The following is a 25,999-nucleotide window of genomic DNA, read 5'->3' as shown; positions in this document are numbered from 1 at the left end:
CTTTAGACACAAATTCTGCTCTCTGCCACTGCATTCCTCTTGAGTCAGGCAGAGCTGTTTCCACGGGAAAACTGAGCCCTGGTTGTTTGACTGTCTGAACGTACACATCCTGGTCCTTTGGTCAAGGTTACTCACTTACAGGAATGTCTATTTCTTCCAAAAGAGTTATTTACTCAGGGTCAACATCTTCGCCTGGCTCCCTGTGTGGTTCCATGGCAACCTACACAGTGTTTGCTTACAGAAAAAAATTAATAAATGCCATTAGGTGCCACACCAGAGAGCTGCGCTAAGAAAGCAGTGCTTCAAGTGCATTGATCATTGATGAGCTATTTTCATTCTCTGGGTATTTCCATGACTGTGTTGGGAAACAGGGCATATACCAAATGAAGGCAGAGCACACACCTGCTTTGTTCTCACTGCTGTAATCTCGTTAATTCCTTCAGCAAACGTGAGTGTTAGACTTACTACAAGTTGGGTACTGTTCAAGATACCAAGAGTAGAGTCATGATGGGGACAGAGGCTCTGTGAGAAAAGGCTCTGGCATTGTATGTCCTGGACTACCTTAGGTCCTCCATATCAAGAATGGGACAAGTCAGGAACATCCTTGCAAGAGCTAAGATCTGATTGTGTTTTCCATAACAGGGGAGGAACTGTGAATAGAGGAAAGGCTAGCAGATATTCTGCAGCCTATCTGGACATAGCACATAATAGTTAATTCATGCACGCAGAAATGTTGGATGATATTCCCAAGGATGTACCAGGTTCCTGAGGTAGTGTTTCTGAATTTGAATTGGATTCCTTTTATGCTAAAGAAAATACCATGGGCAGGTCTAGTAGAGATGAGTCAAATGGGTGACATCCAGGTGACCTATTGCTCTTGCAGGAACATTGAGCAGACCTGTGTTTGAAGAATTCCTGTACCATTGTCTTGCAGGTAACTTTTCTCTTCTAAGCTTCAATTTCCTTGTTGGACTCAGGCCAAGACTGGATAGCCCCTGTGTATGAAATGCCTAATTCAGGGCACATAATTATTTCTTCATTATGATAGCTCTTGTGACTTATTTGACTCCGAGAGAGGAAGGAGGATGGTTGGGGCTGGGGGCGCCATGCTATGCTATGGGCCCGGCATACCATGCTATGACACTCAGCCATTAGGAAGCCAGGATAGTATTTGAAGTGTCAAGAGGCTAAGAAGCATCCTGAGTCCAGTCTCTGTGGTTGGTCTGCAATAGTGACCACAGATAGTGTAGCATTCCCTTACACTGATATACCTATGTGAAATGCATTGTGCATATTCACAAGTATCCTAGAAGCGAGGCTCCAGAGGGGATGCTGAATTCTCTTCTCTTTCCACACTAGCCTCTTACTGTTTCCCCCTTTTCTCTTTGGTAGCCAAGCCATATACACTCAAATATCATCCTTCTCAAAAGGATTAAAAAACACACTTGCAAAATTTGTATGTGGATTTTCTCAGTAGCACTATTCAAAAGGTGAGGACGACCTAAACATCTATCAATTTACAAAGAATGTATAGATGAAGAGATTGTGCTACAGACATTTGATAGAATATTAAATGGAATGAAAAAGAAATAATTTCTACAACATGGATTAATCATGAATGTATTATGTTAAGGCAAAGAAGCTAGACACGGAGTGCATAAATATGATTTTAATTAATATGAAATATCTAGTCACCATCTAAAGCAAGAGAGAGCAGACTGGTGAATCCCAGGGTTTGGGAGATCATAAGTGTGGCTGCCAAATGGGTATCAGTTTTTGAGGTGATTAAAATACCTAGAACCAGAGGTGGTGCTGGACACACAACACTGAAGGCACTAAATGCCATGAGGTTGATTTTATGGCATGTGTATGTTGCCACAACAAATAAAGAGTAGTTTATCCTAAACAATTCAAAATGTAGGAAAGGTCATCAGTGCACAACTGTCATAATGACCATGGTGCCGCATAGGTAGCAGGCATAGGTAGGGACATAGATTTCAAGCTGAATAGTCACAGGATCCTGCATGGGCATCCCCTCCTACAGCAGGGCAAATACAGCTTTTCAGCACCAGGGCAACTGTGTCACAGTGATAGCATTGACAGCAACATGAGTGGCTGCAGAGTGTGTACATTAATATGTTCTAAGCCGTAAATGTATGTCCCTTCCCAGCAACCTCCTGCGACCAGTGCTGCTGTTTAAGCCCATTTTACAGAAGAAGGAGTAAAGATGTCATGAAGGACGTCTCCTGCTAGACAGACTACTTGTAAACAGGATCGAAAAGTTGAAGCAGGCAGCCTGAACTCAAGCCCCCTTGGACACAGAGGGCTGAGGACCACTTGATTCAGTTAATGGAAACTGCAGGGAGCTGGGCAGCTGATGTCCTTTCTCTCAGAGGATAGGGACAATGAACACCTGCTGCACGACATCAAGGGACTGTGTGGGACTCTGTCTCAGGATACATAAAGCTTGCATACTGACAGGCAGGCGTGGTACCAGGAGGTCCCTGGTACTGGGCTCCCTGACAAGCTTCTAGGCTCTGTTCAGGCTCCTCTGGCTCCTCAGAGACATGTCTGAGCAGGATTTATGGGAACCGAGCGTGGCTCATTGTCTTTTGGAATGAACCCTCTGGCTCTTCAGATGTCCTCCAGTTTTACTGTGGTGAGATATGAAAATGCCTCTAGCAGGGACAATTAAGTAAAGACAAACCTGTGGGTCCCAACTCAGAGATGCTTTCACTAATTCTGGATTAAAAATGAATAGCAACATATGCATCTGGGATCTTTTCCTCTACTGAGACAACAGCCACTGAGGTCACTGTGGGGTTGTAAATGACAACTGGGGGACTCTTGCTTTTATTTCTGTGGCATTCAGAAGGTGCTGGGTGCTGTAACAGGCACTAAAGGCATGGTGGTAGCTAGAACAGATGTGCTCTCTACCCTTGAGTACCTGCAGACTGAGTAGGGTTGTCACTCTGAGATGCCATCACTGTCCCTGGTTGACTACCCTCTCTGAGTTAAAGCAGGCACCTCCCACATGGCAGGTTAATACTCACAGCAAAGGCAGAGGTGGGGAACTAGCCCTGTCTCATTCTCAAATGAGAAAACTGAGGCAAAGGGTGGTCCAGCAATTTGCCAATAAATGTGATGGACAGCTGAAACTTGAACTTTGACCCTCCACACTATTCAAACCCACCTTTGGTAACCCTCCCCTGATGGCCTGAGCATGTAAGAAGTTCTGCCAAAGAGGAACAGCTTCATGTTTGTCTCAGGCAACTTGGGAAGAGGGTGCCTAAAATCCCAGCTGCTACAGAAAATTTCAACACAGGAAAGAACAGGATATACCGCATAGGCTGAGATATATGGTATGTATCTACTTGCATAGCCTGAGCACTGCTGTGCATATATATCCACCTGCATAGCCTGGGATATCCTGTCCTTATCCACCTGCAAAGCCTGGGTTCTGCAGTACTATACTATCCTCGACTGGGATACACCATTCCTGTCCATCTGCATAGTCTGAGATATTCCATATCTATCCACCTGAATAGCCTGGGCTAGCAGAAAAAATGTTTTCCAATTTCCCCTCCTCTGGAGCCTGGCAAACTTCTATATTTTTCTCTGCCACCTTTCTCCTCCCTGTCAAACAATGATCAGGAACTGGGGCACTATTGTTATGGCACTGTGCAATTTAAGGAAGAGACTTTGAAAGGCTCTCTGTTGCTGTGAGTACACACTCTGATCTTTAACATAGATTTCAAGGTCCCTTAGGGTCTGACCACCTTTCTTTCTGGCTGTAATCTGTTGACTGTCACCATTGCCACACCATGCTCACATCTGCACTCCTTCATTTGCTGGGTGAGTGGTCTTCTCTCCTGCCTGAGGACCTTTGGATGCACAGACCCCACTGCCCGGAGCACAGCCCTCCATCCATTTATCACTCCATTATTTCCTCTTATTTCAACTCTCAGCTCAAAGGTAATTCATTCTCCAGGGAAGTTCCTCTACTCCCTAGAACAGAGGTTCCAATGCATGCCATTTTACTTAATATGCATGCATTTTTTGCAACAATGTCATCAAAATATTTAAGAGTCTGATCAGTATGTTCTTTAAGGGTAGGGTTCTTGGCACCAAGCAAATGTCAGGTACACTGTAGGTCACTAAGCAAGTGTTGACTTGAATGAATGAATGAATGAATGAATGAATGAGCAGAGAGAATTTGAACCTGATATGTTATTAAAATTCATTTGGCTTTCGACACATTGAAAGTGTTTCTTTCTCTCTTTGAAATGGCATTGCCACCTGCAGCAGACTCCAGAGACCAATTACAGGAGAGGAGCTTGCACACATTGAGGCAGAGGGACAGTAAAGAATCAGAGACACAAGACCTACAGAGTTACGGAAAGAAGAGGACTCAGAAATCTTGGAACATTTGAAGACATTAAGGCATTAGCCAAAACCACGAATGGTTAGCCAAGAAGTGAATGTGTGTGTGTGTGTGTGTGTGTGTGTGTGTGTGTGTGTGTGTGTGTGTGCGCGCGTGCGCGCGCGCATGCGTGTGGGTGCACACAGATCTGGACAAGAGCTAAAGCCAGTGAGTGTTGGCATTGGTGTCATTAACCTTTTGATTCTGGCTGAGACTGGTGGCACAGTGTGAACTGCAGGGCTAATGAGCACCAGGTATTAATGATGGGTTTCCGCAGAAAAGGTTGGCGCTGGCTGAGTTTTACAGCAGGGGGGCTGGACTAAACTAATGATATGGACTTCTGCCTGCAAGCCAGCTGTCTTTGCCTTCTTGGTCTGATGGAAGGGTTGCACTTCACAAGCTGCATCTAGGCTAGAGATGAAGGCTGAAGAAGAAGCCCACTGGGGTGCATCAGATGTCGCTGTTCAAGGGCAGAGGAGAGAGAACAGAGGACATTGGTAACGTGCTATCATTGGGACCCTGAAATCTGACCCCATGAGGGGACCAAAAGCTGGTACACAGGGTGAAGAGGCCATCTAGGATGACATCTAAGGAAATGTGGGCATGGCCAGAACTAGACTTGCAAAGGTTGAGACATGTTCTGAACAAGGCACTATCTGAAACATGGCAGATATGTCAGGATGAGCTAGTGCAGAACTTGCAGACTACAGCCCATTGCTGTAAATAAAGCTTTATTGGAACACAGGAAGAGCCATTCACTCGCATATTTGTCTGTGGATGCTTTATTGCTATAACAGTGAATTTCATCAATGCAGAGACCATTGATCAATGCAGTTCACAGGACCAAATATTTCTCTTTATAAAATCTAGCTAGGAGCTAGTGAGATAGCTTAGTGGGTAGAGTGTTTGCTGTGCAGACATGTAGATCTGAGTTTGGATTATCATGGTGGTGTGTGCTTGTTACCCTGATACTGGAAAATAGACAGGACAATCCATGGAGTTTACTGACCAGCTAGCTAGTCAGTAAGTTTCTGGTTTAGTGAGAGACACTGTCTCAAAAAACATAGTGGAGAGGAAATGAAAAAGACATCTGGCATCAACCAAAGCTTCAACACACACACACACACACACACACACACACACACACACACACACACACACACACACGTGTGCTCACACACGCACACATGCACACGCATACGCACATGCACATGCACACACATTGATCAGTCCCTTATCCAATACAATGTGCCTCTCTATTTGCCTATACCTCTTCCTTCTCCATGACTTGGCTTTCTTTGATTTGTAATGCGGAGTTCCATACATCTCAGACTGGCCTTGAATACTCACTCTCTAGAGATGAGGGTAAGGGTGGTCTTGAACTTCTAAATTTTCTGACATTTTCACCAGTGTCTTTCTAGTTCACACTGTTCTTCATAGTAGCTTTGCTCATAAAGCATTCAACCCACAACCACGGAACATCAAAGAACTATACTTTCCCAGCACCCAGCAAAGTGGCTTACATACAGTAGGCCTTCAATAGAGATTTTATGAATGATCAAAAGCCACTTACTCATTGTATTGTTGTTTAGTTTGTTTTTTTTCTTTTCTTTCTTTTTTTTTATTAACTTGAGTATTTCTTATATACATTTCGAGTGTTATTCCCTTTCCTGGTTTCCGGGCAAACATCCCCCTCCCCCCTCCCCTTCCTTATGGGTGTTCCCCTCCCAACCCTCCCCCCATTGCCGCCCTCCCCCCCACAGTCTAGTTCACTGGGGGTTCAGTCTTAGCAGGACCCAGGGCTTCCCCTTCCACTGGTGCTCTTACTAGGATTTTCATTGCTACCTATGAGGTCAGAGTCCAGGGTCAGTCCATGTATAGTCTTTAGGTAGTGGCTTAGTCCCTGGATTTCTTTTCTTTTCTTATTTAATCAATGACTTTTTCAAGGGAGATTTCCAGTTCTGAATGTCAGGTTGGGTGCATTAGTTCTTCCTTATATGTGTTCAAGTATCTAAGTGTTTACACCTCCAAAATCTCACCCTGCTGCAGGTCTTTGCAAACCACAAGCATCTTGTGGGTTCTGAGGCTTGGTGTTAACCACAGGGAAGGATCGAAGTCTGATCTGGGCTATCAGCAGGTGGGAATGTTCTCACCACCCCTTGTCTCATACACAGAAACAATGAAGTTCCTCTCTTGATGTATGGATAAACAGTTAAGAGGGACCAAGAAATATTTAGGACTCTTAGGGATAGATGCCAGTATTCAGTACAGTCATGAGAGAAGACTGACTCCTGCAAGCTCAATCAAGATGAAGTTACACTTCTTGGTCTTGCATGCATCCACATTTCTCATCCAGGACATTGCCCAGGCTGCCCGATGCTTCTACATACCTTTGAAAGTGATCTGAGTTAATGGAACTCTTTAGGTATAGGTGTCCAGAAAATTCATTGCTTAAAAAGAACTTGTTAGAAACTTCCCCAGGGTGGCCAACTTTTAAACAAAGATTGACTCTGTAATCAAAAATTGTCTGGCCTTAGACCAGATTCTAGCAGCACAAGGACCATAATTGAGAACAGGGTGGCAGTGTTTGCGCCCCTGGCAGGATTTGCCAAGGAGCATTGAGTGATGAGCACAATTAAAGAGGGCCAAGGAGACGCCTCCGAGGGAGGAGGCAAGGCCCAGAGATGGGCAGCAGCTCTTGGGCATAGTTTTTACTTCTGGGTAGAGAAACAGAACACCAGTGCTGACATTATATTTCACCTTCCTCCATAGAAATGCTGGCTGGTATGGTCTGTGAGGGCAGTGGAACATGAGAGGTAGCCTGGTCCTTGGTTGAGCTAAGGCTAGAAGCCCTGGAGACCCTAAAGGGATGATAGCTTTGTCTGCTCCTGGACATCAGGCTGCTGTCTCTAGCCGCAGCCCCCCATAGATTTGTGTTCACGAGTCACATAAGGGTAACACTCCAAGCCCCTCCACATGTAGATGAGGAAAAGGATATGACCTGTGGTCACATAGGCCCAAGACAGAGATTGCCATTTTAATGAGGTACATAGAGGCCTGGAGAGCTGATATGGGTGTGCAATGGTGTATTAGCCCATGTTGTACAGACTGGGAAGTGTAAACAGCAGACACTTTCCCCGTCATTCTGGAAGCTGTAAATCCAAGACAAATGCGCCAATGAATTTGATTCCCAGTGTAGGCCCTCTCCACAGGTTGCAGATGGCCACTTTCTTGCTGGTTTCTCTCAAGGAAGAGAGAAACAAAGATGGTGCTTTGGTGTCTATTTCTGTAGAACCTGGACCCTATCCTCATTTAGCTTAGCGAACCTTAATGACCTCCAGCCAAGCCTCATCTCCAAATCGAGAAACAGCGGTTCAACACATGGAGAACATTTTCTAACATGGAGGAGGCTGAGGTCACATGGTTTCTTTTCTGCCCCAGTAGAGCAGTTGATAGTGTAAAAAATGTCAGTATGTTTATTATTATTATTATTATTATTATTATTATTATTATTGCACAGGGATGATCATGCATATCAGAAACGATGCAACCATTCCTTCTTAATTGTGCCTAAATTAGACTCATGTTTAAATTCATGGAAATCCCATGGATTACCACAGTTAGGCACTTAAGGACAGAATCTGCAGAGTCTAAGCCACAGCAGGCAGGATTACAGAGGGTCACGACGGCTGAGACCGGTTGATACAGGACAGCTGGTCCCTAGGTTTACGCTAGGGCAAATGTACTCACTGAAGTCCCTATGCAGGTTGTGGAGGCATGGATTAGGGCTCTGAGTGTCATCTGCTTCTGTAACACAGTGGCAGGTCAGGTTAGCTGTGCAGCGCACCCTTACTTCTGCAGTTCACTGAGCCCCTGCTGCAACCCCTGCTGGACTGTGGTCCTTGTACAAGTCAAATGGATGCAGTGACTCTCAGTGCCCTTTCTGTGTGACCACACGGGGAGCAGGAAGGACATGGTAGAAAGGATCAGCTGGTTGGCTCTTGAGCTCTGCTGTGTGAAACGCTCTCCTCAGTTCTCATCCAGCAGGGACTAGGATGGGGAGGAACGATGCGGGGCTTCAGGTCAGAGCTATGAAGTAAGCGTGAGAGGATCTAGGACCAGTGAGATGGTTCAGCTGGTGAAGGTGCTTGCCAGAAAAGCCCAGTAGTTTGAGTTTGACCTCTACAACCCAAGGTAGAAAGAGAACAGTCTAGAATAGTCTTCTGAAGTTGTCCTCTAACCTCTACAATATTATCTCTCTGTCTCTCTATCTCTCTGTCTCTGTCTCTCTGTCTCTCTGTCTCTATCTCTCTGTCCCTCTGTCTCTCTCTCACACACACACACCACACACACACACACACACTTACACAGTGATGATGATGATGATGATGATGATGATGACGACGACGACGACGACGACGACGACGACAATGATTTTTTTAAAGAGTGACAGGATCTGCTTGGGAAGGACTCAGGTCCTTCTTTTTCCCAGGGATAGAAGCAGCACTGAATCCTAGTCCTGATGCCTGAGTTTTGAGATCCCGAAAGATTCTCTTACTTCACAACTACAGTTTGATCACCTGTATAAAGAGATGCTGGGGCGGCATCTACCTCCAGAGGCTCTTTCAAGAGTGACCCTGGGTCAGACCTGACAAATACTTGGCCCAACATATGCCCAGTAAGCTCCAAGGAATGTCATCAATTGCGATTGTCTATGGGAGAAGGGCAGATCTCCAGGGCTTCTGCTGGGCATCTACTTTTAAGGCCCTGACAGGTTACTCAGCATGCAGAGCCATGATGCAGGATGTCACCAAGGGAGGAAGCACACATAATAAAGATGTAAAAACCCACATTTTACATTTATTCATCTAACGGTTGTAATATAACTCTGCCCAGTAGGCCCTGAACTCCTCCAAATCTCTTCCATCATCAATATAAAAAGCAGCAAACACAAATCCCTGTTCCACTTGACATTTTAAGAGATGCTATCTATCTAGGTTGCCCTTGAAATGAACTTCTACCTGTTCACAGGTGTCAGGAACAGACAAGAGGAATAACAGACACCACGGTGCTGTTTGCCTGCGCCATGGGCCACCATTCAAGTCCCAAGCATGTACTTAGAGCATCCTTGCATGCATACGATTTCTGCCTGTGACCACAGAGGAATAGCCAGGACACTCCTCTAAGAATGTCCCATCTACAAGCACATAGAGAGATGCACTCAAAAAGATGGAGACCCTTGAGGTTCAAGGAGGCAGAAACCGGGACTTAATACCTTTAAAAATTTTAGCGTACCATAGACCTGAGGTCTGGTGAGACCATCAGGAGACGGTTGTAGCACATTTATCTTTTTTAACTATGAGACATTAGCTTACTCCTTTTTTGGCATTATAAAAGCAAATAATTAATACTGTCTAGTGGAGTTTCACTCCGTGAAACAAACATTAAGGATTCTGAGGTCCCTGCTAACCTTCATGTTAAAATAAAATTTAGAAGTTAGTTGCTTTGTCCCATGAGGCACATTTCAGTTTTTGTGTGGCATCATGCGGTCCACAGCTTCAGATGATATGTTAGGGTGTATTTCTGTCCCCCCCCCCCAATGTGTTATCAGAGGATCCTGGGTTACCATCTTGCCTGGATTCCAATAGACTCTCAAAGAACACCCTTTGTATGGAGGAACCAACTGGGCTATGTCGTAGGCCAGAGAGTAGACTTGATACCACTCAAGAATGAGCCATCAGATCCTTCCTCTCCAGCATCTGATTTTTTTAAAGAAGAACTGTAATAGAAAGTAGCTCCATTTCTCTCTCAGGAGCCTGCGCAGTCCTCCTGGCCCTCCAAAAGCTAGTGAGTCAGGAGGAAACTGCAGCATGCTGGCAACACTCCTCAGGCAAACTCCAATTCATTTCCTGCCCTTTGTTCTACAATGTTCCCACGTTCCCACCGCTGCGGTGCATGCTCTCCATCCCTCCAGAAATCTCCATCCTTATTTACACGGACTAAGATGATGTCCAAAACCCAAGTGACTACTTGTGGCTTCCAGAGGAACCTGAATGTTTTCCCTCTGACTCTCAAGGGAGGCCTGAGAACTCCAGCTGCTCCAGCTGCCCCCCACCCTTTTGTCTAGTAGATAATGGGCTCTCTGGGGTGGGGAGGGTGTCTTAGTTTCAAGAAGGCCCAAGAGCTATCTGATCTAAAATACAGCTTGAGCATCAGGCAGGAGGAAAACAAATGACATTTCTGCAAAGGCGAGGGTGGTGATGGTGGTGTGAGCTGTTGGCTGGAAAAATAACAGGCCTAGAGATATGTTTATTTTGCTACTAGATGCAAACAAGGCTGTTAACGGCATAATTACCAGCAAGGCTCGCTATCCCAGTCCCTGCAGCAGCAGCAGCCTGAGCAGGTGCACCCTTTCAGATCACACATTATCTGGGAGGAGATTTTGTTGGATGTTTTTGTCCCTGGGGCTTCAGGGTCTCAGGAAAGAGGGTGTGCATTTCTGAGCACTCACAGACAAAAGTGGTTCAGACGCTGAAACAGCACAGGTCCCACTCAAAGACCCAAGCTGGCACCCTAAAATAAGACTTCGGTGTGTGTGTGTGTGTGTGTGTGTGTGTGTGTGTGTGTGGTGTGTGTGTGTGTGTGTGTGTGTGTGTGTGTGTGTGTGTACACGAGAGCAGTTTCAGGTGTTGTAGGCCAGAAGTTGTTCACCTTGTGTTTTGTGACAGGATCTCTTATTAGCCTGCAACTCAAGGATTGGGCTAAGCTGGCTATCCAGTGAACCCATCTACATGTGTTTGCCTCCTCAGCACTGATATTACAGAGCACGCGCCATCATTTACACAGGTTCTGGGGATTAAGCCGTGATCCATATGCTTGCTGGCAAGCTTTCTGAAATTCAGTGATGAATATCTCTGCCCCCATCTCCTGACAGTGGCTTTCAGCCCTCCGCCTTGTATTACAGCCATATGCAGAGATTTAAATGGGCAGAGATTCTTATGCATAGAGAATCTGTAATCAATAGGTCCAAAGCAGAGCCCTGAGTTTCTGAGAATCACTCATAACCCGGGTTTCCCTTACTGAGTATCTTTCCATGCTGGTTAAGCCCTGCAGAGAGAGGGCCTCCCAGGCCCCAGGGCCTCAACCTGGGGAGGTACCTGGTAAAAGGATTGCCAGAAGCTCTGGTCCCTCTGGGCTTGGTTTAGCTTGTGGTCCCCTGCAGGTCTCTGGGGTTGAGTTGATGAGAGTCTGATTTGGAGGGCCTCAGTAGTGAGGATGTGTGTGAGAGTAGCTGTTAGGTTACTGTTAGGCCATGTGGGTAGGTGCTGGGGGCAGCAGCACTAGGAAGGGAACACAAGTTTCCATCTGTCTGTGATCAGAACAGAAACCATTCAGAAAAATGGGGAGATCTGAAGTTAGACAGATGTGGGCTGAGGTGATATTCTAGAAGGATCACTTGAGGACTGGGGGAATGACTCAGTGGGTAGAACACTTGCCATGCACGTATAAAGGGAGCTGAGTTTGGGTGCCTAGAACTCACATAAAGAAAGACAGTCATGAGTGTGTGTAATCTCAGCACTCCTGTGGTGAGATAAGAGAGGAGGAAAGGAGAATCCCCTGAAGCTCATGAGCCAGGCTGCCTGGAGTCTGTAATAGTGAAAAGGAGACTCTGTATCAAACAAAATGGAAGATGAGGACAGACAAGAGGCTGTCCACTGATTGCTAAATGCATGCCATGGCGCATGTGTATTAATACTTACCCACCACCACCACCACCACCACCACCACCACCACCACCACCACCATCAAAAGAATGGGTTGCAAGCTCTTGTTAGGAGATCACTGCCTAACTAGTCTATAAACAGGTATATCCACAGTCTAAGGGTTCTTAGGCTTTTGTTTCAAGGGCTTATGTGTTTAAGAAGGACAAGAGAGATGTTAAACTCCTTAGGAGAGTTACTTTACATAAACAAATCAAACAGTGTTGAAGAGAATGCAAAGAATCCAGAACTTTCATACAGTGCTGTGGGAATGCAAAATGATGCAGCCATTAGGGACAACATTACAGTTGCTACTCAAAAAGACCAAGGTTGAAATTTAGCAATATACAAACTCAGTTAAGAAACAGAGACAGGGTCCTGAGGAGATAACTCTACATCAATGCCGATGACAACATTATTCAAAACAGCTGCAAGTTAGACTCATTCCATATGCAATCATACAGAAAACATTGTTCAGCTTTTAAAAGGATGGCCGTTATGGCACAACCACACACAGCTGAACCTTGAGAACATTCTACTAAGTGAAATAAGACATTTAGAAGCCAAGCATTGCATGATCCTACTCACACAGGGTCTACAGAGTTAGCAAACACATAGAGATGGATCAGTCGTGGTTGCCAAGGACTAGACCTGGCGGTGGTGGGTGATGGGGTTACTAGGTCAAGACAGTCCTTGGGGTACGATGATAGCCCAACATGAACACACTCAGTGCCACTCATCTGCATCCTCATGGCAGAGATAGTTAAGTTTCAACTTATACATACTTCATCACAATTATAAGACAGATGAGGAAATTAAGAGAAGACATATCTATCCAACCCCCATTCTGCTCCAAACTATAGGCTATGACTTCTCTGGCTCACAGGCAACTCTCGTGAACCTGCTCTGCCAAATTCTTGTCCAGGCACTGAAATGCTCTGAGAGTCTCCTGAAGGAGGCTGCCTGCACAGGTGCGGGGCTCTAGTTCCCCAAGCAGAAGGTGGCTGCCTGGCTATATTAACTGAGAGGCTAAATGGCTGCATGGATTCTGGAAGCTCTTATGGCTATCTTCTGGATGCTTGCCTCTGCCTGGAGGTTGAGAGCAGTTCTGTTGACATGGTTCTGGAGCATCAGAAGCACTGGCTTTCTCCATGGTCTTCCCACCTCCGTGTGGGCCTTTTCATCTCTTTTCCCATAGCTACCAGCACTATATCTCCAGATGGACATAAGAGCTCTTTCCCTAAAGTTTCCCAGTGTGGACACCAAGGTACCTACAGATTAACAAGTGAACACGAAGCCCTGTTCTGCTGGATTCTCTGTTTGACCTACAGATCCACTCAAAGCAGATCACAAGACCTTGACGTGGTCTTATCAAGGCTTCAATTGACAGTAGACCTATGAAGCCACTGTGTTTGTTAGAAGGAGGCCCATCTGCTCAATTCGTTCATGGGTATAAAGGTTCTCTCCACTGGCCTCACCAGGCTGGCTTGAATTCTTCCTTCCCCAAGACACCCCTGAACTGCTGTCACAAGAGGTTGTTGAGCAGTAAGACAACGAGGAAGAAGATAAAGGAAGCCTGGATTTCAAGCCCAAGTCTCTGATTTCTATTTATAACTCTGAATCTGCCCCAGGCAACCAGAACTGCTGGAGAGAGCTCTCCTATTCAGCAGAGAATCAGGGGCAAGCAAGAATTTCACTGGAAATACACCTTGCCCACAGCATCATTGGAAGGTTGGCACCTGCAAAGCACTGTGCACTCATGTTTGTGGCTACCACTTGGTGTCAGTCACATGACTTCTTCCATCCCCAAGAGCCAATGAAGGATAGAAGGGATGATGGCATAGGAGTGACTGAGCACAGACTCTGGGTGCCTCAGGCACCTCAGCTCTGCTTCAGGTCTTGGCAAATCTTTGACTCACTGTAGGCCTGTTAAACCACTGTTCTTCACAAGGCTTTGACTTCCAGTAAAGCTACTGGTTTCTTATACACCTTTCTTTTATAGGATGAGAATCAAAATATGTGTTACAGTCCCCACAGAGGTTCTGGAACTTACTAGGTATGTGGGAATGTTTCCATGTTAGGTCTCATATAAACCTGGTTTGGGGAGATTGTAGAAAGGCTTGACTACCTGCTTCCTGTCTCATCTACTGGCACTTTCTAGTTTATTCAAATGTATGGTCCCTAACACTGGCACTCTTTCAAGACACAGGTTTGAGTCTGTGGTTAACATAACTTATGTGTCTACACAGTGGGTCCCAGGTGTTATGCTTTTATGGCACTGTGTCCCTGAGTGGCAGAAAAGGCAGATCCTGTTGGCTTGAAATGTGCCAACACTGTTTGCCTTAGGCTACAGCTTCTGTTACACACACACACACACACACACACACACACACACACACACACACATCCCATAGACAGTATACAAACCCTGAGAGGGGCTGTGAACATATTTATCTCTCTACTTTTTGCTAAAGCAAAAGTCCTAATGATGGATGTCTCTGTATAGGAGAAATATTCATGGCCTCATCACTACATACCTGTGGCCAGTTAAAAGGATGCTGGGTATGATTTAATTCCTTGTTAGGTAGACATGAAAAATGCAGTTAGTATGCCTTTTGGTGGGAAGTAGAACTTGGGAACATTCATGTCTAACTATGTAGTGGGCATTTAACTAGTTTCAACCAGAGTCTTCACAGGGCAGTACCACATCAACAGCAGGGTAGGAAGGCAAAGAATCTTAGCTTGTCTATTACCCGCACACATGAATCTCCTTTACACACAAATTATGTCTTGTTTTCTCTTGAAACGCTGTTCACAGACTCACTCTGCTTTTCACACCTTGGGAAGGGAAGAGAGTCAAGAAATAATCACTTGGCTTTTCACTCCATCAAAGGGAAAGGGGAAATATTTTGAAGGGAGGGGGAGTGTGAAGTCCTGCCTGTGAAGCACACATCACCCCACTGCTGTGACCAGCGCTGTGACCAGCCTGCATTTACTCAGCACTTGCTATGCATCAGGCTCTGTGTGATGCCTCTGTGGGACCATTTTTCATTTTCCTCCTCCTATAGCTTCTTACAAGAAGCACTGCTATCGTGCTCAATTTTAAGGTAGAAAATTGAGGTGTACACAATTGAAGTAGTATGCACCAACTCACAGGGCTACCTGTGTCCAGGAGCTAATATGTCTATGGCTTTGTAAGCCAGCGAGTCTTTGTTATCTAAGAAGAGAGTCTGCACTCCCAGTAATGCTGGTGGTGGGGTGGGGGAGGGCTCAGAGTGGATTCCTCAGGATGTTTATGTCCATGAAGTCTCCCCAAGCTCCCAAAGCCTCTTGGAAATGTCTAAAGTGGGCACTTCCACCCTACTTTGAGAATGCTCTTAACTTTCTTATTCTTCCCGGGATGGAAGGAGTCGTTTTAGAAGCTACAGATGGAAGAGCAGATGGTACGTGAAACCTATCAGAGTTGCCCAGGATGAAACCATTCATCTGCAAAATCCATATGTTTTTGTGTGGGGCGACTTCATAGAAACAACAGCAAGAGGAAACAGCAGGGCCTGGAGCATGAGGTGCCGCTAGCCATGAGGCTGACAGGACAGGGTGCACAGAAGAGCTGAGGCAGTGGGTGGCACTCTGACAATTACCTGGGAGACAGAGGAAGAGCAAGCCAGGCACAGAGACAAACACCGAGTTATAAAGCTGAAGGAGCCATGAAGAGCACACCTTCAGCGCATGGTCTGAGAAAGATAGCTGGGGCCCTTGCAAAGATAAAACGCAACCTCGGTTGCAGCTTAGATGACAGTAGTTGATGTGCACCAAGTACGTTGTGAATCCTTAGTGCTCTGCTAGAGTCTGTTATTGCCTGTTGGGGTCACATGGATGGATTTATGTCCCTGTAAGTCTGCTGCTCCTTTGGTTAACTGATGTTAGATTTCCATGCTCAGCAATCTGGTGAGAGTCTGAGCCTTCATCCTCTAGGACCCTGATCCTTCTGGGTAAGTGACCACGGTTGGGACTACAATCAATGCAGAAAAGCATAACTAGGGGGCAGCAGTTGTGGGTATGCCTACCTGGCCTGCATTCTCCAGCATTTTCTAGGCAGCTTGCAACTATACAGATAGCCCAGTCTCCTGATTTTTCCAAGAGGTAAATTTCAAGCAGAAGGAACATCTGCTTTGGAAATGGTTCTAGTCGTTGCTTTGTCATGTCTTCACTATATGACAGTGGACTTCAGTTTGGCCACCTAACTACTGGGTTCCGGACAAAGGATCAAGGAATTCCCCCCTCCCCCCACAGCACTTGCTATACACAGCATTTTGGAGGAATTTATGAATTCAGTCCTTTATTGGAAGACAACCCCTTACTCTATTCTTGCCTAGATAGAGTCACCTTTCCTCAAGCTGTTGCTCACTAAACTCCATCCAGTTTTAGATTTCTCAGATGCAATATGTTCATTTTTTAATTAATAATTTTGCCCATTATATTTTTTCATATAAAGAAGTGGTGACTCTCAACTGCAGGTGATCTGGGCCCCCATGGGACATTTGACAATATCTTCGGATATTATGTGAGAAGGATATAAGTGGGCAGAACATGCTATTAGGAGCTTGTGGGTAAAGACCCAAGATATAGTCAAGGGGAAGCCCCATAGTAAAGAGTTAGCCAGCAGAAATGTCAATAGCTCACAGCTTACAAAGCTTGGTCTAGAATGTTCTTGCTCCATCCTTGATTGCCAACACATCTTGCTCTAGAGGGGTCTAGGGTCTTTCTCACTTCCTATATGTGACCTTGGCTGGACTGTTATAAGCAACTGCCTTTCTAGTAGACTCCTTTGAGTTCAACATCAAGGTCAGATCTGTCCTTCCTCTGCATAAAACATACATCTGGCTTGGAGTACCAGTGCCATGACATATCCTAGGACTACTCTCAGACCTTGCGTCTTATTACTCCATCCCTCACTATCTGTTACAGCACTTCCAAGCCCACCATCTCTTGCTCACACCAGGTATGTTCCCTCCTCAGGGCTTGTCCAGCTCTCCTCTGCCTTGGAACACTTTCCAAGGCAGCATCCTCTACTTCATCTTCTTCTATTATTCATAAGGCTTCTCCTGGCCCTTTTCATTAGGAATACAATGTGCTCCTACTTCTGCCCTCCGCTTTCTGAATGCAATGCTGGCTGATCTCATACAGAAAACACAGCACATCCTAGGAGGCAGGATGCTCCACTGGACAGGAAGGAAGCCGGCTGCCTGTGCTTTTCTGTTTCCTCACTGTTTTTACAGGAAGAGGGAGGGAAGCAGGAACTGACTGCCTTGGAGCGGGTGACTGCCTCACCTGATGGGGTAGTCAGCAGCACTGAGGTTGATGAAGAAGTCCCAGGGCCAGTCAGTCATCTCCAGTAGATCCCGCATGCTCTGCAGGTAAGTGGACAGGAGGCTGGCTCCGCCCCAAATGGTGGCCATCCTCCAGGAAGTGACTCGGACGTTGTCGTACTGCCTGGAGAACTGGAGCACTTGCCGATGCAGGTAATTGGAACGCTTTTCCAAGGAGAGAAAAGGAGAAAAGAGGTCAGTAAACAGCTCAAAGGACATCAGCCTCTAGACATCCCAACCACCTCTCTCCCTTGTGGTTGATGTGTCTGATCACAGTGGAACTGGCTGTTGCCATGCTGACCTGCAGCGTCTTTCTATACCAATATTCAACCACTGGCTACTGAAGTTCCTATTCCCTAAGCCCACTGCAGAGTTAGTCAACCAGTGGGCTTGAGGTGATGGACCTAGAACATTACGTGGTAACGGATGACTGCTGCATGTTATCTCAAGGTACCAAGCTCAAGAACATGGGCCTATCTAAATTTGATGACTCTTTGTGGGTAGGAGGCGGGGTTTCGATGTTCTGTCGTTCAGGACCACTTTTCTTCCCTTACTGTTTCACAGAATGACTAGAAACACATCTTGGGGATAAAAATAGCCCCTTTCCCTCTTTGGATTCATTTAGTGTTAAAGGTACTGGGCCTCGCATTTGGTAGGTGAACATTCTGTGCTTTTCTGAGAAGAAAGGGGCTGAACTTGACCTCAGAGCAACCTTCACACCTCCACCTTAGGCACTCTAGGCGTCTAGGCATGCACATATCTTGTGACATCTACAGATTAACAGAAACTTCTAGGAAAAGATGACTCCTGGGTCAGCAAGCCAAGTGTGGGTTTTGGTAATAAGGTTTCATTGGCATACAGGCACGCCCACTGATGGACAGTTTTCTGTGGCTGCAGTCAGGCAAGGGAAGAACTGATTAGCATATGGTCTAAAAGGATATTTCAACTACCTGGACTTCTCTAGAAAAAGTGCACTCACTCCTAGGATATCTGGCTTTACAGATCTGTGAGGGCAGGCAGTGTGCACTAAACACTGGAGAGGGAGTGTAAAAAACACAGGGAGAGGAGGAGGTTTAAAAAAACACAGCACAGTTAGATTTTTGAGAGGAAATTCGTGTGTGTGTGTGTGTGTGTGTGTGTGTGTGTGTGTGTATCTGTGTTATGTAGGAGGAAGACAAACACTACCAGTAATGTAGAACTTGGTGAAAAAAGCCCATGGGAGGATCTGGAATGATCTGAGCACAAAGAAATGAAAAGAATTTAAGGCTATGGATATGCTAATTTTCTGAACCGACGGGCTCACTGTGTATACATACAGCAACATATCAGATTTTAATCAATAAATATGGGTAATTATCATGTGTTGAAGAAGATTAAAAAGGCAAACAACCAAGCTCTTCTATAGGGAAAGCTGAGCGCCACAGCTAAACACACACGCACACACACACTCACATACACACACACACACACACAGACACACACACACACACACTCACGAACACACTCACAAACACAGACCACTTAGGAATCACATGCTGCTGTTCCATCTCTAGACTTCAGCCTGGACTTGTGAGATGAAAGGAAAGATCAGAGATGGATAGACAGACTGCAGAGGAAGCCCAGCACAGGGATGTGAATAGCAGCTCCTTACCTTATCCACATGGATATAGTAGAAATGGTCTTTGTGGTAGATGGCCTTAAACATGCGCTGCAGCTGTCGAGAGGCACGGCCATGGACCACCAGGACAAAGGCGATTCTGACTGGGTTGGGGGGCATGTACTCAACAGCATCCTCATCCCACTGGACATTCTTGTTGGCTTTGCCTGGGGAAAACCAGAAGACCGTAGAGATGAGCTTGAGGATGGCTTGCACTTTAGGAAGTAGGAACTGTCTCCTACTTCCTGGGACCAGAACATAGCATCTGTATAGAGTCCTGGAGCTTGATTCAGTGGAACCAAGCAAGTCCTAGACCCTATGCTGTCCATATACAAGGTGCCAGGAGCCTCTGTGGTGCTTATGGCGCTCTCTTTATACCACGGGAGTTTGAAACAGCTGATACATACATCCGATACATACATCCAACTATGTGCTGCCTAGTTTATGCCAACTTGGCATAAGCTGCCGTCATCTGAGAAGAAGGAATATCAGGTAAGAAAATGATCCAGAGGACCAGGCTGCAGGCAAGCCTGTAGAGCTTTTTCTTAATTAGTGATTGATAAGGTAAGGTCCAGCCTATTATGGGTGGTGCCATTCCTGGGCTAGTTGTCTTGGGGTTCTAAAAGAAAGAAGGATGAGAAGCCATGAGGAGAAAGCCAGTAAGCAGTGCTTACTGTACTTCACCAGTGCTTGACTGCAGGTTCTTGACCTGTTTGAGTCTCTGTCCTGACTTCCTCCAATGATGAACAGTGATATGGAAGTGTAAGCCAGATAAACCCTTTCCTCCACAAGTTGATTTGGTCATGATGGTTCATCCCAGCAACAGTGATCCTCTTGTCTCTGCTTCCTTGACACAAGGATTGCAGGACTGGCTTTGTTACATCGGTGCTGAGGATCTGCCCTTGGGTCTCTCTGCTTGCACTGTAAGCACCTTACCAACTGAGCTATTTCCTCAGCCCTTGATCTTACACTTTCTGTGGCTCCTTCTCTTGTCAATGCTCAGTCTACAGATATGGGAAGCATCATCTTGGTTATCAATCCAGAGGTGGCCTGAAGTCCAGGACTGGCTGGCCAGAACTTGGCACTCTTTCTGTGCAACACTATTCAGATGGATGTTTGAGCCAAATAAGAAGTTTGCCAAGGAGACGATGCCTTAGTTTTGTTGGAGCTAACAGATAAAGAAGTTCTTGCTGCACATCAAACTAGAAGATGGTAAGAACTTTCCATTCCTGTCTGGAAAGAAGTTGCCAGAAGAAAATCAAAACAGAGAGAAGCTCTTCTGAGGCTGCCACTATCTAAATCCTAATGACCCAGCTGAGCTCTGGAATCACCCAGGCTGAAGATCTGCCTCTGTCATGGACCATTATCACCTCTGGAGAGCCAAACCCTATGCCCAATCCACCTGGATAAATGGTTCCAGACACCTTTTATCCCCAAATCAGCCTTAGAAAAATCCCTGTCTCCAGGGACAAGGCCAGTAACACCCTCCAGGTTTACAAGTTACTTGTGTTACAAGTTACACCGACTCGGTGCTGTCTGGATTTCCCAGACTGATCTAATCTCCTGTAGTTTAACTTTACTCTTGGCAGGGTCTGGGCTTGTGGTTTCAGGTGTCCAGAGTGTCAACTGGGGTTCCAGAGAATGCAGACCCCTCAGCAGCTGGAGACTGGGAGTGTGTTGGTGGCTACCAGAAAACTTAATGGCTGCTAGATGTAGGCTCTTTCCAAAGGACAAGATTAGTATGAAGGATGTCCAAGCCCAGAATGGTGACACATACCCATAATCTCAGTATTCAGGCTGAGGCGGGAGGATCACAAATTCTAGGTCAACCTAGGCTACATAGTGAAACTTATATGCTTTAAATCATTCATCTAGTTTTATGAATGACAAAACCACCAAACCAAACCAAACAACCCCACCCCCACTCCAAACCAACAGGAGTAATGTCTAAACCACAGGGTTGGGCTTTCAGCTTGACACAGCTCCTCCTCTGACCTCTGCTCTGAGCAGTCACATGACCAGCTCACCCTTCAATTTCTTGCCTTTTACCTGCGCAAACTACTTTATCTTGGGGTGTATTGCCAGTGATTCCTGGACACTGTCTCCCTGGACCTTAGATAGCTACATCTTCTTGTCACCAGTCCAAGTCCAATAAAAGATTATCTTCCCTCTCTATCTCTCACTTTACCTGTTTCAATTTTCTGCACATCATTTAACACCATCTGAAGTTGTTTATGTGTTTGCCTGTTTATTATCTGAGCATTCTGCTAGGCATAAGGTCCAAGAGATGAGGGACTTTATCCTTCTTATTTACCACCAGATGCACAATGCTCAGGTAAAATTCAATGCACAGCGGGTGCTCTGTGAAGAACAAAAGCTTCAAGAGTGGACATTCCTGCTCTGTCCAATAACAATACCTGTTTGGAGCACTGGTCTGCCCTTGATCTCATTATTTCATTAATCGTCCTGACAACCCAGCAAGGTTGCTATTACCTCCATTCTTCAGATGAAAACCCTCGGCTTACAGAGGCCAAGGGATTTGTTCAAGGTCATGCAGCTTTAATTAGTTAAGCTAAGCTGCAAAGCGGGTCTTAAAGACCATGCCCTTAACCACTAACTTAGACTACACAATCACATTAAGATCTTGGAAAGAAAAGTTGACGATGGTATTTGTTAATGAAATACTTTGTAAGTTACTGGAGGGAAGAAGGCAGGAGTCTAGAGGTTTTTAAAAGGGCTATGAAAGAATTTCTGTATTTAATGAGGGATTGACTCTAGATGACCAATAAACTTTCATATACCCATTTGTCCATAAACCTATTGATTCCATCCATCCATCCATCCATCCATCCATCTATCCTCCCATTTCATTCATCTACCCACCCACTCATCTATCCAAGTATTCATCCTCCTATCTACCAATTTCATATGTACAATACATATACTCTCTCTGTGTGTCTCTCTCTGTCTCTGTCTCTACCTTGGTCTCTGTTTCTCAAACACACACACACACACACACACACACACACACACACACACACACACACTCCATTTACCCATCTACCCCTTCTATCTATCTACTCATCCCCCACCTACTTCATCAATCAAAACTCAGGAAGTCATTCAGCTCCCCATCTGACATCCTATCATAGCCAATGCCATTCAGTCATTCAACACTCATTTTGGCCTCTAGTCACAGGGTCTCTTGCCAGTCGCTGAATGAGTGAATGAATGAACGAATGAATTCTGATGAAGAGTGGATGCTGTGGTAGTTCAGTGGAGCTGAAGGCCCGCCACATACTAGCACTGTTGTTGGGGGCTCTGAGTCGTTTGTTCCTTGGTCTTGGTTAAGAATGCATTAACTCTGTTTGAGGCTTAGAATGTTTGGCATGTTTCCCAGGCCACACTGTGAAGGCAGAGGTAGTAGAAGAAGCTGAACCGCCAATAGGATGTTAATAAATGTCAATAATGTGTGTGTGCATGTGCGTGTGTGTGTGTGTGTGTGTGTGTGCGTGCGTGCGTGCGTGCGTGTGTGTGTGTGTGTGTGTGTGTGTGTTGATGCTGATAAACAAACAAAACCAAAAACAACCCTCCCCCTTTGTAACTTCTTTTTAGGGTGTTAGAGAGCAGAACATATTCATAGCAGATACAAAGAGTTGTGGGTGCTTTAGTTCTGGAGTAGGGAAGGCAGTGTTTGAAAATCAGATCATACAAGTGAAATGGCTATCCTATCATAAAAAAATATTTCTTCAAGCAGATAGTTGGCCTTAGTGCACAAGGAAGCTTGACTCAGGGAGGTCCTTGTTAAGAAGTAGTTAAGCTGCTGGGTGTGGTGGAACACACTATAGTCCTCACACTCCGAAGACTGAGTTAGGAGAGAGCCACCAGTTTGAGACCAGTCTGGAATACATAGCAAGGGTATTTCTTAAAAAGACCTAGATACATATAGTTCAATAGTAGAGTGCCCAGCCTGGCATACTCAAGATGGTAAGTTCCAGCCATGGGACAGAAAGAAAGAAAGAGAGAGGAGGGAAGGGGGAGGAAGAAAGGAAGAAAGAAGGGAGGGGAGGGAGGAAAGACAAAAAGAAAGAAGGAAGGAAGGATAAAAAGATGGAAAGAAGAAAGTTGAGTTGAGGATCAAGTCTGTGCCCCAGGAACCCTAACACTGTCATTCTGGGCCATCAAACTGTCCCCATTGTGTAAAGGAGGGGTCGTCTCTTCTCAGAAGCATGTCAGCTGATTTCCATCTGTTGGACAGATAACGTTATGTGGCTAGAGCCATGTGGGTCTCTTCAGAGAGAGGACTCTGAAAGGCTAAAACTCACACTCTGTCCAGCTCTCAAGAAAGAGGCAGGAACTTAACAATGTAATCAGATTCCAGCGGCATAAAATAGAAACCAAGTGGGAAAATCAGAGTGATTAGAGGCCGCCAGAGAAGCTGACTCCGGATGAATGCTAAAGGCCACACTGATGGGGAGAATATCAAGTATGTGATGGCGGTGCAGGAGTAAGGACTAAGGAGAGGAGCCCAGCGGCTCCCCTGGTAACAGACTGGACCATGCTAAGCATCTTATACTAACTCAGTATGACTCAGTACCATATGGTCTATAGGAAGACCATGTAAGCCTTGGGTGTCAAGGATAGTGACTGGAAGAGATCCACAAAGGTCATGACACACACCTCTGTTCAAAAGAATAGAGTGCAAAAATCCCAGGAGGAAACAACTTCGTAGTTTTAAATAACTTCACTTACAGTGTATTCCTGTGACACCCTTTTCAGTTATGAGATATTGATGCGAAATTATCATTATGCCTACGCTATAAGCCAAATGTTTTCATAGGTATGTGTGTAAGAACCAGGAAGCAAGCATTCTTCTGTATCTGTGGGATCTGCATTTGTGGAGCCAACTTACTACCAATAGAAAAGGTGTATTTGAAATACACATGAACAGGCTGGGAGATGGCTCAGAGGGTAAAGTGCTTGCCTTGTGCACATAGGGTCCTGAGTTCAATCCCCCAGGGGGGTGCACACTTGTAATCCCAGTGCTAGGCAGGTGGAAAAAGAAGAACGCCTGAGGCTGTACTGTTGGCCAGTCTAGTCTACTTGGGGAGCTCCAGGCTAAGGAGAGATGCTGTCTCAAGAATCAAAAAAGAAATAACAAAGACCAACAAGTAAACAACAAAATTCAGAAAACGTCTGGGGAACGACACTTGAGGTGATTCCCTTGCTTGTACATATCTGACCCATGCGCCTGCACACACAGAGACATGTACAGGCATGTACACACAATATACAACTGTTGAACATGTACAGACATTTCCTTGCTGTTTTACTCTGAGCACGATTAGTTATACTACATTGGGTGCTATGAATAATCTAGCTATGGTCTACAGGAGGAGATTGGAGACTAAGAGCAAATTCTCTGCTGCTATTTTACATAAGAATCATGGACACTCAGTGAGTGAATGGGCAGGGTGGAGGGAGTGAGCTGCAGTGTGTAGTGCTATCTGGCCTCAGGCAACTTCTTCTATATTAGAATGGGTTCCTGAAGGACAGGGGGATGGGACAGTATATACCACCTCTGTAGATGTGCTGGGTATACTTATGATTAGACTGCCTTGTAGAATTTTAATCTGGAGATGAATGAAAGACACTGGGGTTATAAAGAGAGTTAAAATCCAACTATGTGTCTGTGTGTGGGTTTGCAAATGTGAATGTAGTGCCTATGAAAACCAGAAGAGGGTGTTGGATTCCTTGGTGCTGAAATTATAAGGTTGTGAGCTACCAACATGGGTGCTGGGAACCAAATTCAGGTCCCCTGCTAGAATAGTGTGTGTTTTTAACCAGAGTTATATAAACTCCCATGGAAGGACTTTAGATTTGGCCTGTGGTCAGGATTAGCGCGAGACTTTAGGTGTTACATGATCTCTGCAAACCTTTGTGTTCTCCACCGTGAAATGATATAGCTAACTATACAGATACATACAGATATACACATAGATATGGGCGTAAGTATAGATGTCTTGACTCCCTCCCATGTGTGTTTTTGTCCAGTGCTGAGCACAGGCCAAGTCTGTATAGCAAATGCTCAGCAAATCAAGCGTAATTGAATCATTTCTATTTAGCCATTGGCCAATATGGTCAGAATCAAACAATAGTCAGCCCAGCTCTGAGGGGTTCCATCCCAAGGGTGCCCTGGCTCCTAGCAATATGATCTGGTCAGAGTAGACCTCACCCTGACTCCCCTTCTCACAAGTAAACACTCACAGCTAGAATGTTTCTCCCCAGTACCTGCCCCTGATCATAAGCAGCTGGAAGGAGCCACTGGCTTGGAATAAAACTCCACCAACGGGGCTCTCTGTTGATTCTGTTTATATTCTCAAAGTGCCTCCTGGCATCGGAGAGTGCCATTTTCTGGCTTACTTGGTTCTTTCCCCTGAAGAGAAGTAGAAATGAGGTTGCATGCAGATGGGCTTGGGTCAGAGGCTGTAGCTGGGGCACGGCCAGCTTAACATAGCGTGGGAGGTGCACGGAGCTGGATGTAGGGTCCAGCTTCTCACAGCAGAGCTTCTGGGAGACACCCAACTCCTCTGCTCATCAGTGCTTCATTGATAAAGTGGACTGTGCAGGCTGTCCCCAACCCTTCAAACTGCCTTCATGGGTGGCAGTTACATGTCAGCAACAGCACACCATGTAGGAAGGACTGCTGTGGCAGAAGCCCTGGGTTTGCAGGCTCATTTACAGGATCAGAAGAGGGGAGGATTTTTCCTACTAGGAAATAGTTTGTTTC

General features: G+C 45.6%; 1 protein-coding gene across 1 annotated transcript in view; it reads right to left on the bottom strand.

Moving 5' to 3' along the window:
* Xylt1 (xylosyltransferase 1) overlaps positions 1-25,999 on the bottom strand; it is a 282,826-nt gene that overhangs the window by 52,518 nt on the left and 204,309 nt on the right. The window contains 2 exon segments of the mRNA NM_022295.2: positions 17,515-17,717; positions 19,204-19,376. Of these exon segments, the coding sequence (NP_071631.1) occupies positions 17,515-17,717; positions 19,204-19,376 (376 nt within the window).

The sequence above is a fragment of the Rattus norvegicus genome, chromosome 1, assembly GCF_036323735.1.
Source record: "Rattus norvegicus strain BN/NHsdMcwi chromosome 1, GRCr8, whole genome shotgun sequence".
Lineage (NCBI taxonomy): Eukaryota > Metazoa > Chordata > Mammalia > Rodentia > Muridae > Rattus > Rattus norvegicus.
Note: the sequence above shows the minus strand (reverse complement) of the source record. Positions and strands in the feature narration are given on the sequence as shown.